This window comes from Primulina tabacum, chromosome 16 (genome assembly GCF_025594145.1).
Source record: "Primulina tabacum isolate GXHZ01 chromosome 16, ASM2559414v2, whole genome shotgun sequence".
Classification (NCBI taxonomy): domain Eukaryota; kingdom Viridiplantae; phylum Streptophyta; class Magnoliopsida; order Lamiales; family Gesneriaceae; genus Primulina; species Primulina tabacum.
The window spans coordinates 32,119,895-32,136,507 of record NC_134565.1 but is presented as its reverse complement, the minus strand read 5'-3'; the positions used below and the strand labels follow the sequence as shown (position 1 = coordinate 32,136,507).

The following is a 16,613-nucleotide window of genomic DNA, read 5'->3' as shown; positions in this document are numbered from 1 at the left end:
CATTGAAACTTATTATTCTGAAAGATCTTCTGGTCTTTCAGTGGATGACCATGTGTATTTTCTATAATTCTTCGCATCATTGTTGAACCAGGATGTCCCAATCGATCATGCCAATTGGTTAATATCGAAGAATTATCAACTACCATGTTTGATTCAATGAGACTTATATGTGTATAATGCAATCCAGTAGGGAGCATTGGTAGTTTTTCAATCACATATTTCTTTCCTGATTTATATGTGATAAGACACATATATTTCTCATTCCCTTCATTCATTGTTTGAGTATCATACCCATGGGAATATATATCATTAAAACTCAACAAATTTCTTTTCGATTGTGGTGAATACAAAACATCATTGATCAAAAATTTTGTACCATTAGGTAACAAAAATTGTGCTTTACCACATCCTTTAATCAAGTCTACAGGACCTGATATTGTATTCACCGTTGTTTTTGTTGGTTTTAGTTCCAAGAAATATCTTTTATCTCGGAGGATAGTGTGCGTTGTACCACTATCGGGTATGCAAACTTCAGCTTTGCTCATAGCATTTTCCATATTTGAACTTCAAAAAAATATGCAATGAAATAAATTACTTGCAATATATATTTAAATATAACACAAATCATAATTATACAATAAAACATTATTCTATGAATACATGAAAAATAGATTATTGTACATTTATATTCTACCATTATATTGTTCATTTTCAGAGAAATCGTTGAGAAAATCTGCAGCATCAATATTGTTCATTTCTATCCCACCAACATATTGATCATTTCCAGAGAAATCATTCATAAAATTACCAGCATCAAAATGAGTTGAATCACTCAAACGGTCACTGCGTTCAGTGAAGTTGGTCTCCTTTTCTTTCCCCTTTAATGATTCTTTATAAAGTTTACAAAGGTGCTCAGGGGCTCGACAAACTTTGGACCAATGTCCTGGAGTACCACATCTGTAACAAGAACTTTCATATCTTTTTGAGTGCTTCTCATTAACACTTGTATTCTCATGATGCATTTTCTGTGGATGGTTTGGGACGTTCTTTTGAGATGAGTTATAAAAATAACTATCTCGATTATTTTCAAAACCACGGCCTTGACCACGACCACGGCCAATTCCACGTCCATGTCCACGTCCACGTCCACGACCTCGACCAAAACCTTGTCTTTGAATTTGATTTTGGTTTCCAGGTTTAAATTCATTTTTACTTACAGCATTTACTTCTGGAAATGCTGTTGATCCAGTGGGTCGGGACTGATGATTTCTCATTAATAGCTCGTTGTTTTTTTCCGCCACAAGAAGACAGGCGATGAGTTCAGAATATCTCGCGAATCCACGTACTCTATATTGTTGCTGTAGAGTAATATTTGATGCATGAAACGTGGAAAATGTTTTTTCAAGCATCTCAGATTCTGTGACCTCATGTCCACAAAATTTTAATTGCGAGATTATTCTATACATCGCCGAATTGTAATCACTGACTTTTTTAAAGTCTTGGAATCTCAATGTATTCCATTCATCCCGGGCGGTCAGAAGTATAACTTCTCTTATATGTTCGAATCTTTCTTTTAATCCCTTCCACAAAGCCATGGGATTTTTTTCAGTCAGATATTCACATTTCAATCCATCGTCGAGATGTCGACGCAAAAATATCATGGCTCTTGCCTTTTCTTGTGACGTGCATATGCCATTTTCTTTAATGGTCTCGCTTAGACCCAATGACTCAAGATGCATTTCTACATCTAGAGTCCATGGCATATAATTCTTTCCCGTGATGTCGAGCGCAACAAATTCGAGCTTTGTTAAATTTGACATGGTGGTACTAAAAAAAAATTACGATGCATTTTATTAGTTAATAATTATTGCAATACAAAGTAACGGATAAACAACAAGTACAAGTATTTGTAAAAATAAAGAAAACGCACGAGGAGGATATTCTCCGATAAATACAAGACTCGTGAGTATGACAACCAAAATAATTAAAAATATCCTTGAGAAAGTCATCTTCTTTTTTCTTCGAAAAATTTGATGATGAATAATTTTTAGAGAAGAAGAGAAAGTTGGAGTGATGGAATGTGTTTGTGAGATCATATTTATAGAGCAAAAACTAGCCGTTTTTTACCATTTATGACCGTTGGGGTACAAAAAAAATAAAGGTATGTATTTGTATAATTTTATGGTAATAATATGATATATATAATATTAGACATGTTTAAATAATTATGTATATCATATCATAATATTATAATGAGTGTCATAATTTATTTTGTTTAAAAACCTTATAGGCTTTTATATTTGTCGTATCCCTTACCGGGAGTGTGGGATGTCGTCTTAACATCCTCCCAGGATTTATAACAAGTTTATGAAAAATTTATTTTTATTGTATATTTATTTAATATACAATATAATGTTATTATTTCTAATAATAACATTATATTGTATATTAAATAAATATACAATAAATAAATAACAGTAAAATAAATATAATTATTTTTGTTACCTTTTTCTTCTGTTTGGAGCTTGGAAAAGTATGTACGACTTTTAGAGCTTCGTGCTGATAACGTGTTGTGAAAAAGTAAAAATTTATGGTAAAAAGTAAAAATCTCAAACTCTCAAAATTTACCAAACTACACACTTTATAATATTTTTCTCTCTACTCAATTGTGATTTTCTTCACAAATGAGATATCTATTTATAGGAAATCTTTACAAATAATCCAAAAATAAAATACATCATTACCTACATCATCACACACTAATTTTCAATATTTACAACTCTTATTTTCAACATTCAAATATTCAATACACACATTTTAAATATTATTTTCCAAAAAAAACAACATTTCCTCTGCCGCTAATTAGACATGGAACTCTTCTCTGTGTGTCTCCTCTCCCTTTTCTTCCTCCTCTTTCTCCTCTCCCTTAACTTTCTCTTCTACAGGAACAAATCCACCCATGGTGGCACGCCCCTCCCGCCAGGGAAAACCGGCTGGCCGGTTATTGGTGAAAGCCTCGAATTCCTGTCCACCGGCTGGAAGGGTCAACCCGAAAAATTCATACTCGACCGCATAGATAAGTACTCGTCCCTAGTGTTCAGGACTCACATTTTAGGTGAACCGGCTGCTGTTTTCTGCGGTGCGAGTGGCAACAAGTTCTTGTTTTCTAACGAGAATAAGCTTGTTCAAGCATGGTGGCCTAGTTCTGTGGACAAAATTTTCCCATTTTCTAAACAATCTTCCTCCAACGAAGAGGCTATTAAGATGAGAAAATTGCTCCCAAACTTCCTTAAACCAGAGGCTTTGCAACGATATGTCGGGATAATGGATCATATAGCGAGAAGACACTTTGCCGACGGGTGGGAAAATAGGGAAGAAGTATTGGTGTTCCCTCTCGCCAAGAACTACACTTTCTGGCTCGCGTGTAGGCTCTTTGTGAGCATTGAGGATCCACTGCGTGTGGCTAAATTTGCCGATCCTTTCAATCTTTTGGCTTCTGGTTTGATCTCAATCCCTATAGACTTGCCAGGGACACCGTTTAACAAGGCGATCAAGGCATCGAATTTCATCAGGAAAGAGCTTATCTCCATCATCAAACAGCGAAAAATCGATCTAGCAGAGGGAAAAGCCACGGCTACACAAGACATACTGTCGCACATGCTGCTTAGAAGCGACGGAAATGGGAAATTTATGAATGAATTGGAAATCGCTGACAAGATTTTGGGTCTGCTAATTGGTGGGCACGATACTGCTAGCTCTGCTTGCACTTTCATCGTCAAATATCTTGAGGAGTTGCCTGAAATCTACGAGGGAGTCTACAACGGTAAGCCCAGCAATCTATTCTCTTCCCTTTTTGCCTTTTTTGTTTCTCCAATTTTAATTTATTTAACTTATCCCCAAGGTTTAAAAGATTTCGACTCTTGCCTTCAAATTTATTGCATTTCGAGTTTTCATTTTTTGATATGACAATGAACTTGCAACGATCAATAAATTCTCGAATTCCGAGTGTATAGAACTTAAATTATTCAATTTTGATTTGACAAGAACTTGCGTGAGACGGTCTCACATATCGTATTTTATGAGACAGATATCTTATTTGGGTCATCCATGAAAAATTATTTCTTTTTATGTTAAGAATATTATTTTTTATTGTGAATATCGGTAGAGTTGACCCATCTCACGGATAAAAATTCGTGAAACTGTCTCGAGAGATACTCTTTTGATTTTTGTCCTCGAAAATTTGGTCTCAGTGCAATCAAATATATTTTTTGTTCTTTAGTTCTTCTCGCTGGAATGCCAACGTGGAATAGCACAACTTTTTAGGATGATTTCATTGATTTTTCCGAATATATCAAATATTAATAAACTTAAAAAGTAATTTTGACATTTTATTTTTGGTTGTGTAGAACAAATGGAAATTGCAAACTCAAAGGCCCCCGGTGAACTTTTGAATTGGGAAGATATTCAAAAGATGAAATATTCATGGAATGTTGCGTGCGAGGTGTTGAGGCTTGCACCGCCCCTCCAAGGCGCTTTCAGAGAAGCCATCTCCGATTTCATGTTCAATGGTTTCTCTATTCCAAAGGGTTGGAAGGTATAATAAAATTGGATTTCGAATTTATATATATATATATATATATATATAATGTATGAAGTGAATGCTAACTAAAATACCTATGTGATGATAAGATATATTGGAACGCGAACTCGACACACATCAACCCCGAATGCTTCCCTGATCTAATAAAGTTCGACCCATCTCGGTTCGAAGGATCGGGACCTGCCCCATATACGTTTGTTCCATTTGGAGGAGGCCCGAGAATGTGCCCCGGAAAAGAGTATGCCCGTCTAGAGATACTTGTATTCATGCATCATCTAGTCAAGAGATTCAAGTGGGAGAAGATCATTGTCGATGAAAAGATTGTGGTGAACCCAATGCCTATTCCGGCCAAGGGACTGCCCGTTCGTCTTTATCCACACAATGCATGATAATATGCGAATTACTATCTTATCCTTTTCGATATGAAAGAAAACTACTCGTATCTAAGGCTTCTATGGTAATTTTGTATTTCTAATAATTGTTTTTTTTCCTTTGGTGATGTGATTTTAGAACAGAGTTATCCTTAGTTTGATAATGATTATGGAATGGAATTATATATGTGCATGTTAATTATGTAAACCACCAACTTTGACCACCATAGAGATAATGCTCTTGAGAAACATGCATTATTTATTTATTGTTTATAGACAAAAACTTGTGTGAGACGGTCTCACGAGTCGTATTTTGTGAGACATATATCTTATTTGGGTCATCTATGTGTGAGACGGTCTCACAGGTCGTATTTTGTGAGACAGATCACTTATTTGGGTCATCCATGAAAAAATATTATTTTTTATACTAAGAGTATTACTTTTTATTGTGAATATCGGTAGAGTTGACATGTCTAACAGATAAATATTTGTGAGACCGTCTCACAAAAGACATACTCTCTAAATATATAATAGGGTTAATTTTATATACCTTCACTACTGAAGTTTACTATAATTAAAAAAATATTCAAATAACTTTAAGAATTTTATATATACTCTCTAAATGTATCGAGCTTACATTTAGACCCGTTAACTTTAGAGGTACAATAACTCCCTTCACGTTTTTATAGATCTTACAGTTGTCACCTCTTAGGGCATCTGCATCCGTCGGAATTAATCCATATTAATAACTCTCCATCTCATAAAAAATGATGGGGTCCACGAACCACGTATTCATTACATTAACACTTCCCCATTATTAACACACACCCACATTCATTTAATTTCAACTTTCATTATTTATGGGTCCCACTGTCCACTTACTCATTTTTTTTTTTTAATATTTCAATATCTTTCTAATATTTTTAAAATTTTACAACAAATATTACTAAAAATAAATAGTATTATTATTTTAAAAATAACTTAATTCCAATATTCATTAAAATATTATTAAGAAATGAAAAAAAAGTTGGACTCTTTTATTTAAAATATTATTCAACACAATCTCTTTAAAAAAACACAAAATACGAAGAAAACGAATTACGATAATCGAATATAGCCGTTGGTGCATAATTTTGCCGTTTGAAAATAGCCGTTGGTGATAATTAGCGACAGGTGTTAAAAAACCGTCGCAAATAGCGACTTTTTTTTTTTAAAAAAAAGACGCTTTTCACTTTGCGACGGTTTACGAAAAACCGTCGCAAAGTTGCGATGGTTTACGAAAAACCGTCGCAAATTTCGAAATAACGCCGTTCATTCTGATGAATTTCTTGGCTGCCATGTCAGCCAAGATTATCAATTCTGGCGCCCACATTGGTGGGCGAAAATTAATGGATGTTATTAACATCCATTAACCAACCAATGTGGGTGCCCTTATTCATAATATTTAAATAATATTATATGTAAAAATTATTTTAATGAAAAAGAGTATAAAAAATAAAATGAAACCAAAAAAAAAGTTGATTTGATTTTGAATGTTAAAACTCAAAATATTAAAGTTTATTTGATGTATTTTAAAACTAAAATCGATAAAAATCAAAATATATTTAGAATTTGACTTTTTAATTTGTTGTTTGATTTTGTCTTACCTTTTATTTAATTTTTCACTTAAACATACTAAACATCAAACTAAATCGAATCGATTTTCAATGTAATTATAAGATCTACATATATTTTACGAGGTAGTTTTAAAGTTCGCGGGGTAAACGTAAACTTAATACAAACATGAGGGGATGATATGTAATTTTTAAATTTAATTGATTTTTTAAGCAATTATGGTAACCGTAAGGGAAAGTATATGTAATTAACCTCTTAATGTATTGTGAAAGCAAGGGTGTAAACGTAGTTTAATTTGAAATGATTGAATTCTATTTCTATATTTTTTAAAATTAACTAGATTGAACGTAATATATTTTTATTTTTTATTTTTATTTTCAAAAAATTATTTAAGATTCTGCCACATGTTTATACTATGACTACAGTCTTCCAACCCTCCTGTGATTTCCTTCCTCCCACCCTTTTTCGCAACCAGGGACCTGTTATTTTCTAACCGACATTTTACATTCTTTATACAAGTATGGATATGATTACTGTATTTTTTTAATAAAACTAGCATTTCACTCGTGCAATGCACGGAATGTTGTTTTATATAATTAATGATTAAAATTAGTAAGTATTAATGTTTGAATAATTATTTAAAATAATTAATATAATGAATATATTTAAATTTTAAATATTATTATAAAAAGTTTTCATATCAAAATATTTTTGTCATTTGATATAACAATCAAATTATGATAACAATATTTTGTCATTAAATTGACTTATTTATTTTGTTTAAATGAAACTGTTATTAATAAATAAAAAATAAAAAAATATTTTAAAAATCATATATTATTTTTTTATCAAAATTTTAAATAATAAATAATTTTTTTTGAAAATTAAATTTTCATGTCACTTATTTAGATGAATAAATTTATTTAATTTTTGAAAATGGTAACAATGTTTAAATTAAATTTTTATTAAGATACATATGTTAAAGTTCTATTAAGATATATAATAATAATAACATTTCACATGAAGTTAATATATCAAAAATTAATGGCATTTTTAAAATAGTTGAAAAACTTAGTATTATATTAAAATTTGATATTTTATTTAATATGATATAGAGTAGTAAAAATTAACTCTATAAAAATATCACACAACTTAAAAACATAATTAAAATTAAATAGAATGATATAATCAATGAAAATACTTAAATGTAGTTTATCTTTTCAAAAAACATCAAATTTTAATTTTAATTTTAAAAAATAAATTGAAAAAAAAACACATTTCATTACATATTTATTTCTTATTTGTTTCAAATATTTAATATGATAGATCAATATATTAATAATTATCAACAATTTTTCTTTTATAACATATTAGTGTTGGCGGAAACTTTAAAACTATGTTTATATATATATATGATATTATTTGAGAATATTTTTCACTCTTTTCATGATCGGACGCTTGATTATTTCATATATGTGTGAACCCCATAAAATAAAAAAAATATAAATAATACATCTATATCAAAAAAAATATATGGAAAAAAATTGTAGCCTCTTGGTAATGAAAATAATAAGTTACATTTAAATTGATATAAAAATAATAAAATTCAAATTTGAATTACTAAAAAAATTGATATAATCAATGCAAATAATAATTGAAGTTATCATTTATTGCAGTACACCTATTTCGAGATTCATTATATCTATATCTTTCTTTTTTTAGCATTGTCATTTTGGCGAGAATTTACTATTTTAAGCAAAACTCTGCTTTTATATATATATAGATTTACAAATTAATTATTGTGCAGGTACACCAAACCAACTTTGTTCACTTCATATTTTAAGATAATATTATTTTGTAATTCTATAAAATTATAGTGGTGGAAGGTGGAAACAGTTTTCATAGTAATAAACATCCTCCCCGTGTGTATCCGCGGGTAAGATTCAAGAAATTAAGCCTAGAAAAATACACACAACTGATAAGGAATCACCTTTGTTTCCTTTTACAGTTCTTTACTATTATCTTTTCGCTTGCTAATCTGTAGTCATCGGTATAGTCATGCAGCACCTGAAACGAGCCTTTCTAACAGTCGTCATGATCTCATTCTCTGAAGCCTCGAGCATTCTGACAACCTCACTGAACGATGGCCTCACGTCGGGATTAACATCCCAGCAAAGAGTCATGATCTGACCAAGAGACGGAAGGCAATCGTTGGGGATCGTTGGTCGAACACCTTTGATGACGACTGCAAATGCCGCCTGAACGGCAGTCATGTTCTGGAATGGAAGCATCCCAGTTATAAGCTCCCATAGCACAATTCCAAAGCTGTATACATCGACTTTGTGTGTATATTGTCTATGCTGAATCATCTCCCTGAAATTTAAGAACAATGTCCCAAATATCCAACCAAAAGATAATTAAAAAAACTGCTACAACAAGAAAATCAAAACAAAAAGAATAACCACAGAAACAGCTCGGAGTCTCAAATATTCTGTCACACACACTTGAACTATTTTAACTGCAGCATCAATATTTGATTTTAGAGAAAACTAAGGATTTTTTGGTAAAGATGAGAGCTAAAAAATAAATCATGCAGAACAAGCATAAATTAGGCTAAACGACTTGCAATGATTCAAACAGTTCGAATGTATAATGAAATGGAATGTCTTACGTTATTAATGCAGGCAGTAAAAATAGTGAGAACTACCAAATGGACTGTAAATTTTTACGTATAAGAGAAACAAAATACAATCGACCAGCACACAACTTTGACGACCAAATAGATTAAAAATGCATGAAAACATAGAAGAGAAACAAAAAAGAATAACTAACTTACGGCGCCATCCAACGATAAGTGCCTGTCTCTGGTGTCATTCCTTCAGTCTGTACCTCAATGCGAGCTACACCAAAATCCGCAATCTTGATGGATTTGTCCGCTGATATTAAAAGATTATCCGACTTCAAGTCTCGATGGATTAAATTCAATCCATGCACATATGCCATTCCTCTTGCCACATCCAAGGCCTGCTTTACAGCCAATTTAAGGGGTACAGAACGGTTCTGCCGCTTCATCAAGAACTGCCGCACTGAACCTCCCTTGGCATATTCAGTCACAATACACCAGACCATGGGTTTTCGACATGCACCAATGAAGCGAACAATATTGGGATGCTTCAATGTTGCTAACATCATTACCTCTTGCTGAAATTGTTGTTCCATCAACTGTGCCCTCTCTGCATCATTCTCTGGTTTCTCAAGAAGCTTAATTGCAACATCCTGACCATTATATGTGCCTCTGTACAACTTTCCAAAAGCCCCTTGAGCGAAAGCTGGCCCCATGTTCAGCTTCCTCAGGTCAAGGGTCCATTCATCATAGTCACCAAGTCCCTGCGTAGGATACCGAGGGTTCATTAAAGCTTGTGCAAGCGCATCATTACTCAGCCCTTGAGATGCTCTCCCATGATTGACACTTGCAGCGACTGAATAGTTGTGTACATGCTTGAGGCCTTGGTGGCCCAAGATACGAGTGTTGGAATCATTTGATCCAACACTACTGTTGTCAACTGACATGGCAACAGAGCCTCCACCGTTGCTCATCTGCAAGCTCCCATAGCTATCTACCGACATATTCGATCCCTCGTTCAGCTTGCGATAGAAATTTTGAGAAAAGTCGTAATTTTCATGGTTATGGTTTAGGTCTATGATTCCAGTAAATTTCGGGCCCTCCAACATTTTCTCGAATTTCTTATCAATAATTTCCACCAAAAAGAATCTTAAAAACCCTTTATCGTGTATGCTTAAGCATTTCCAAGCTCAACCTCTCTCACCAAATACCTATAAAGAACACATAAAAAAAAACTGACAACTCCAAATAAAGTTCCATGGCTCCATCTATATGTTTTACTATCAAAAAAGTATTTCACGCCAATAAGATTGCCGATCCAATTGAAAACACCAAATAATTTACTTAATCAAAACTTTATAAGACCTTCAAAACCACCAAAGAAGCTCTAGCAACACCAAAAAACACAATCTTATGAGTGCAAAAAATACACATAACCGTACACACGCAAAGCTAAACTAGCTTGGTCGAGCTCAAAATATAATTCCTAAGATACATCTAGTTTGATAGTTAACAGAATCGAAATGCTCATGCTATAGATACTCATTTGCCTCCCCTCCCATTTTCTTGAGAAGAAGACTCGTTACAGATAACAGAACTCGTAGGTTCACCATTAAAATTTCCCTTCCCAAACCCAGAAACTAGAACCAAGATTCAAATTTTAGCAACAAACCCACAAGAAACGAAATCTTCACATCGCAAGAATCAACACCCAAAAAATCAATCCAGCTAAAAATCATACCCAAATTAAACCCCAGAAAAGCACACATTAACAAAAGAACAAGCCCAAGAACCCTCCGAGCAGGTAAAATTTCAGTGATCCGATGGTAAAATATACAAGAAAGAGAAAGATACAGCTCGATCAAGAGGGCTTGACTTCACTTTTTCTACGTCGGGTAAGCCAAAGGCGGTGTATTCCCGCAGGAGACTGGTGAATTCACAAGTTTGCCCCTTGTCCCCACAAAACTTCAGCTGTACACAGTAAGAATCAAATACAGAACAGGAAGAACGGTGCCCTGAGAGAGACCGTTTTAGAGAGAGAGGAGACAAAGGAGAGAGAGAGATGAAATGAAGGGAGACGGAATGGAATATGAACCCTTGTGTTAATTATGTTACCTGCATTTTTTTTTTAATTTAATTAAACTTAACTAAATCAATGCAAAAAATAGAGACTAAATGTATTTTCTTGCAAATGTATCGCATTTAGATTTAAAAAAATCATTTATGTTAGTTTGTGGGATGGAACGATAAATGATGTAAAACATAGAGATGATATTTTAAGAGTGTTCGAATTGACGAAAGAAATGAATGGTTGATCAGTTGTCAGAAATTCGATTCCTCCTACCAACATATTTTTGGACAAGCTTATTACACATTATTTGTTCATTGTGATTTACCTGACTAGCATGGTTGACATGATATTACGTTGACACAAAAATAATAACTACTTGCTAACACACATGGAATAAAATAGATATGAGAAATAAGTATATGAGATAATATAATGATACATCACTCTTAAGTCAAATGTTGGGTTTAAAAATGATTTTTTAATATTTAATTTGTTATATATCCTTGGTACGAAACTGTCTCTTATATTATCCAATATATATCACACTCTTATAGAATTTATTAAATATTATAATTAAACTAAATATGTAATGATATAATCAACTTAAAAATAAACAAAAAAATAATATTTGTGATAAGAATATAAGATTAACAACTTTTAAAATTATTCAATTAGGAGGGAAAAGTATGTTAAGAATAAATATTTTTAAGACAAACATATAAATATAAATAATTTATCGATGATGCCGTAGTTTTTATTCAAAAAAATTAAGTTATTTTTTATTATTTTATTTTCACATATTAAAATATTAAAATTAATCATTCCAAGAGCTCTCTATTTAAAATATTTTATCATGTTTATATAATATATGTATACCAAGTATGTATATACGTCTCTTGTATACATTTTATATTTTAATAAGTACAATATAGTAATGAGCATTTGTGTGATATTGACATAATCAACCATATTAATTTGGTCTTTTTTCTTGCGTAATTATTAATATTTAAATATTGAGTTCATAAATTTCTCGAAATAAAATTTCCAATTTCCAGACTCCATGAACCAAAAACACATCAGATCACAATTACCATATCATATTATGACCAACGACGGAGCCAAGAATCTGACTCTGCCAGGCTAAATTGACTTCAATGTTACCAGCTATATTGATCAAAAGTGATTAATATTTTGGACAAGCGAATGCATGAATACACATCGCATCTCCTCTATCATATATAGTTCGGAATTTTAAATCCAGAAACACGAAAAACAAAACCAAGAAACAACAGTTTTTATAGCAATAAACATCTTCCCGTGTATATCCGCGGGTAAGATTCAAGAAGTTAAACCTAGATACATACACACGTGACACGACCGAACGACATGGAATCACCTATATTCCTTTTCCTGTTTTTTACTATTTTCTTACTGCTTGCTAATCTGTAGTCATCGGTTGAGTCATGCAGCACCTGAATCGAGCTTTTCTAACAGTCGTTATGATCTCATTCTCTGCAGCCTCGAGCATTCTGACAACCTCGCTGAACGATGGCCTCACGTCAGGATTAACATCCCAGCAAAGAGTCATGATCTGACCAAGAGACGGAAGGCAGTCGTTGGGGATCGTTGGTCGAACACCTTTGATGACGACTGCAAATGCTGCCTGAACGGCAGTCATGTTCTGGAATGGAAGCATCCCAGTTATAAGCTCCCAGAGCACAATCCCAAAGCTGTATACATCGACTTTTTGTGTATATGGCCTATGCTGAATCATCTCCCTGAAATTTAAGAACAATGTCCCAAATATCCCACCAAAAGACAATTAAAAAAACTACAATAAGAAGAAAATCAAAACAAAAAGAATAATCACAGAAACAGCTCGGAGTCTCAAATATTCTGTCAATCACACTTGAACTATTTGAACTGCAGCATCAATATTTGAATTTAGAGAGAACTGAGGATTTTTTAGGTAGAGATGAGAACTCAAAAAAATAATAATCATGCAGAACAAGAATAAATTTGGCTACATGACTTGCAATATTTCAAACAGTTCGAACGTATGATGAAATGGAATGTCTTACATAAGTTATATAGGAAACATAACTACAAAAGCAGTAAGTGCTATCGGACGGGAAATTTGTATGTAAAAGAGAAATAAAATACAATCCATTAGCACACAAATCTTAAGGCCAAATAGATTGAAAATGCATGAAAACATAGAAGACAGACAAACAAGATAATTAACTTACGGCGCCATCCAACGATAAGTGCCCGTCTCTGGAGTCATTCCTTCAGTCTGTACCTCAATGCGAGCTACACCAAAATCCGCAATCTTGATCGATTTGTCAGAGGATATTAAAAGATTATCTGACTTCAAGTCTCGATGGATTAAATTCAACCCATGCACATATTCCATCCCTCTTGCCACATCCAAAGCCTGCTTTACAGCAAGTTTAAGGGGTACAGCACGGTTCTGCCGCTTCATCAAGAACTGCCGCACTGAGCCACCCTTGGCATATTCAGTCACAATACACCAGACCATGGGTTTGTAACATGCACCAATAAATCGAACAATACTGGGATGCTTCAATGTTGCTAACATCATTACCTCTTGTTGAAACTGCTGCTCCATCAAGTGTGCTCTCTCTGTATCATTCTCTGGTTTCTCGAGAAGCTTAATTGCAACATCCTCACCATTATACGTGCCTCTGTACAGCTTACCAAAAGCCCCTTGAGCGAATGCTGGCCCCATGTTCAGCTTCCTCAGGTCAATGGTCCACTCATCATAGTCACCAAGTCCCTGCGTAGGATACCGAGGGTTCATTAAAGCTTGAGCCAGCGCATCATTACTCAGCCCTTGAGATGCTCTCCCATGATTGACACTAGCAGCGACTGAATAGTTGTGTACATGCTTGAGGCCTTGGTGGCCCAAGATACGAGTATTGGAACCATTTGATCCCATACTGCTATCCAAAGACATGGCAACAGAGCCTCCACTGTTGCTCAACTGCAAGCTCCCATAACTATCTATCGACGTATTTGATCCCTCATTGAGCTTGCGATAGAAATTTTGAGAAAAATCGTAATTTTCATGGTTATGGTTAGGTTTATGATTCCAGTAAATTTCGGACCCTCCAACATTTTCTCGAATTTATTATCAATAATTTCCACCAAACAGAACCTTGAAAACCCTTTATCCTGTATGCTTAAGCATTTCCAAGCTCAACCTCTCTCACCAAATACCTATAAAGTACACAAAAAGAAACTGATAACTCAAAATAATGTTCCATGGCTCCATCTATACGTTTTCATTATCAAAAAGTAATTCATGCCAATCAAAGATAATCAGAACCAATTGAAAATATCAAAATTATTTATATCATCGAAACTTTAATAAGACCTTCAAAGCCACCAAAGAGGCTCTAGTAAAAACCCAAAAACACAAACCAATATTATATAATAAGTGTCAAAATACGCATAACCGTACACGCGCAAAACTAAACTAGCTTCGTTGAGCTGAAAATATAATTCCTTAGATACGTCTAGTTTGATATTCAACAGAATCGAAATGCTCATGAGATAGCTACTCATTTGTTCCCCATTTTCTCAAGTAGAAGACTCGTCACAGGTAACAGAACTAGTAGTTTCACCATCAAATTTTCCCTTCCCAAACCCAAAAAATAGAACCAAGAATTAAACTTTAGCTACTGACCACGAGAAAATGAAATATTCACACGCAAAAAATCAACACCCAAAAAATCAATCCAGCTAAAAACATACCAAAATCAAACCCCACACAATCACACATAAACAAAAGAAAAAGCCCAGAAACCCTCCGAACAGGTAAAAATTTAAGTGATCCGATGGTAAAATATATAACAAACATAAAAATACACCTCGATCAAGAGGGCTTGACTTCACTTTTTCGTCGGCTCGGATCAGCCAACGGCGACGTAATCCCGCAGTAGACTGTTGAATTCACAAGTCTGCCCCTCGTCCCCACAAAACTTCAGCTGTACAAAGTAAGAATCAAAGATGGAGTAGAAAGAACGATGCCTTGAGAGAGACCGTTTCAGAGAGAGAAATCAGACAACGGGGATGAAATGAAGGGACGGGGAATGGGAACTGAACATTTGAGTTAATTATGTTACCCACATTTTTTAAAATACAAAATTAATTTATTTTAGATTCTAAATTATTGCCAAAATAAGAGGCTGAATGTATTTTCTGGTAAATGTATTACTTAGATTATCCCATATATATATATATATATATATATATATAAAATATCGACACACTGATATTATGAGTAGGTTTCTTGTGAGACGGTCTCACGAATCTTTACATGTAAGACAGGTCAACAGTATCGATATTTACAATAAAAAATAATACTCTTAGCATATATATAATATTGGCACACTGATATTATTATTAGGGGTGACCGAAATTTTTAATAATAGTTCGAACTTACTGAACAAACAAAAAAACTCTTATAAAATTATTTTACGTGTCAAGTATGTAAGATGAATTTCCAATCTGACTTTATATATGAAAAATATTATTTTTTAAGCAAAAATTTGTGTGAGACGGTCTCACGGGTCGTATTTTGTGAGACATATATCTTATTTGGATTATCCATGAAAAAGTATTACTTTTATACTAAGAGTATTACTTTTTATTATGAATATCGGTAGAGTTGGCTCGTCTCACAGATAAAAAATCGTGAGACTGTCTCACAAGAGATCTACTCTTAAGTCTTAGGCCTTAGCTTTTTTATTTTATTCATAATTTCAGTAATTAAAAATATTATGTTTATTTAATTTATAAATATTATTGTGATATTTAGGGAGAGTGGTTTGATATCGTATGCAAATCTTGCTATATTAAAATTTCTATACAATTCAAATAACATAACGAATATATCGAATATTTATTATATATCAAGTTGTCGATATAATATCATTATTATATCGTTCGTACCCGAAAAAAACATGTTTGCTGTAGAAAAATAAGTAGTTATAATATGTTTAAAGTTTCTAAACAAAATTGTACAAAGGTAAAATTAATTTTCTTATTTATGATTTAGTTAATTAAAAGTATTATATTTTTCTGAATTTATAAATATTATTTTGGTATTTTGGTTATTCTGTACATAGAAAATTTTATATTCACATCTTATCGAAATTTTTGACTCGAAATCGAAAAACTTTGATATTTTTACCACCTAAAATTTGAATTTTCCATTAGCTTGTTTACCTGAAATCACTGACAAGAAATAATAATAATAAAACGATGCAACATATTCAAAAAAACAGAAAGGCATTCGAGTTCAAG

The 16,613-nt window shown here is 33.0% G+C and overlaps 2 protein-coding genes and 1 pseudogene across 6 annotated transcripts; 1 reads left to right on the top strand and 2 right to left on the bottom strand.

Annotated features, from left to right (window-relative positions):
* The first annotated feature begins 2,840 nt into the window (after positions 1 to 2,840).
* LOC142530017 (beta-amyrin 28-monooxygenase-like) lies at positions 2,841 to 5,171 on the top strand. Its single transcript, XM_075635769.1, has 3 exons — positions 2,841 to 3,823; positions 4,407 to 4,594; positions 4,690 to 5,171. Exons 1-3 carry the CDS (start codon positions 2,869 to 2,871, stop codon positions 4,987 to 4,989), a joined length of 1,443 nt encoding a protein of 480 aa, XP_075491884.1. The 5' UTR covers positions 2,841 to 2,868; the 3' UTR covers positions 4,990 to 5,171.
* A 3,405-nt stretch (positions 5,172 to 8,576) lies between these two features.
* LOC142529074 (serine/threonine-protein kinase STY13-like) lies at positions 8,577 to 15,412 on the bottom strand. 5 transcript variants are annotated; one of them, XM_075634465.1, is made up of 3 exons: positions 15,176 to 15,412; positions 9,422 to 11,064; positions 8,577 to 8,958 (listed from the first exon to the last, which is right to left on the bottom strand). In XM_075634465.1, the coding sequence occupies exons 2-3, from the start codon at positions 10,315 to 10,317 to the stop codon at positions 8,619 to 8,621; spliced, it is 1,236 nt and encodes a 411-aa protein (XP_075490580.1). In that variant the 5' UTR covers positions 10,318 to 11,064; positions 15,176 to 15,412; the 3' UTR covers positions 8,577 to 8,618. The 5 variants fall into 5 exon arrangements, with proteins under 5 accessions (XP_075490580.1, XP_075490579.1, XP_075490583.1 ...); XM_075634464.1 differs by lacking the exon at positions 15,176 to 15,412 and having other exon boundaries at positions 9,422 to 10,419; positions 10,950 to 11,292; XM_075634468.1 differs by lacking the exon at positions 15,176 to 15,412 and having other exon boundaries at positions 9,422 to 10,419; positions 11,002 to 11,292.
* LOC142529075 (serine/threonine-protein kinase STY13-like) lies at positions 12,448 to 14,522 on the bottom strand (annotated as a pseudogene).
* Positions 15,413 to 16,613: the final 1,201 nt, after the last annotated feature.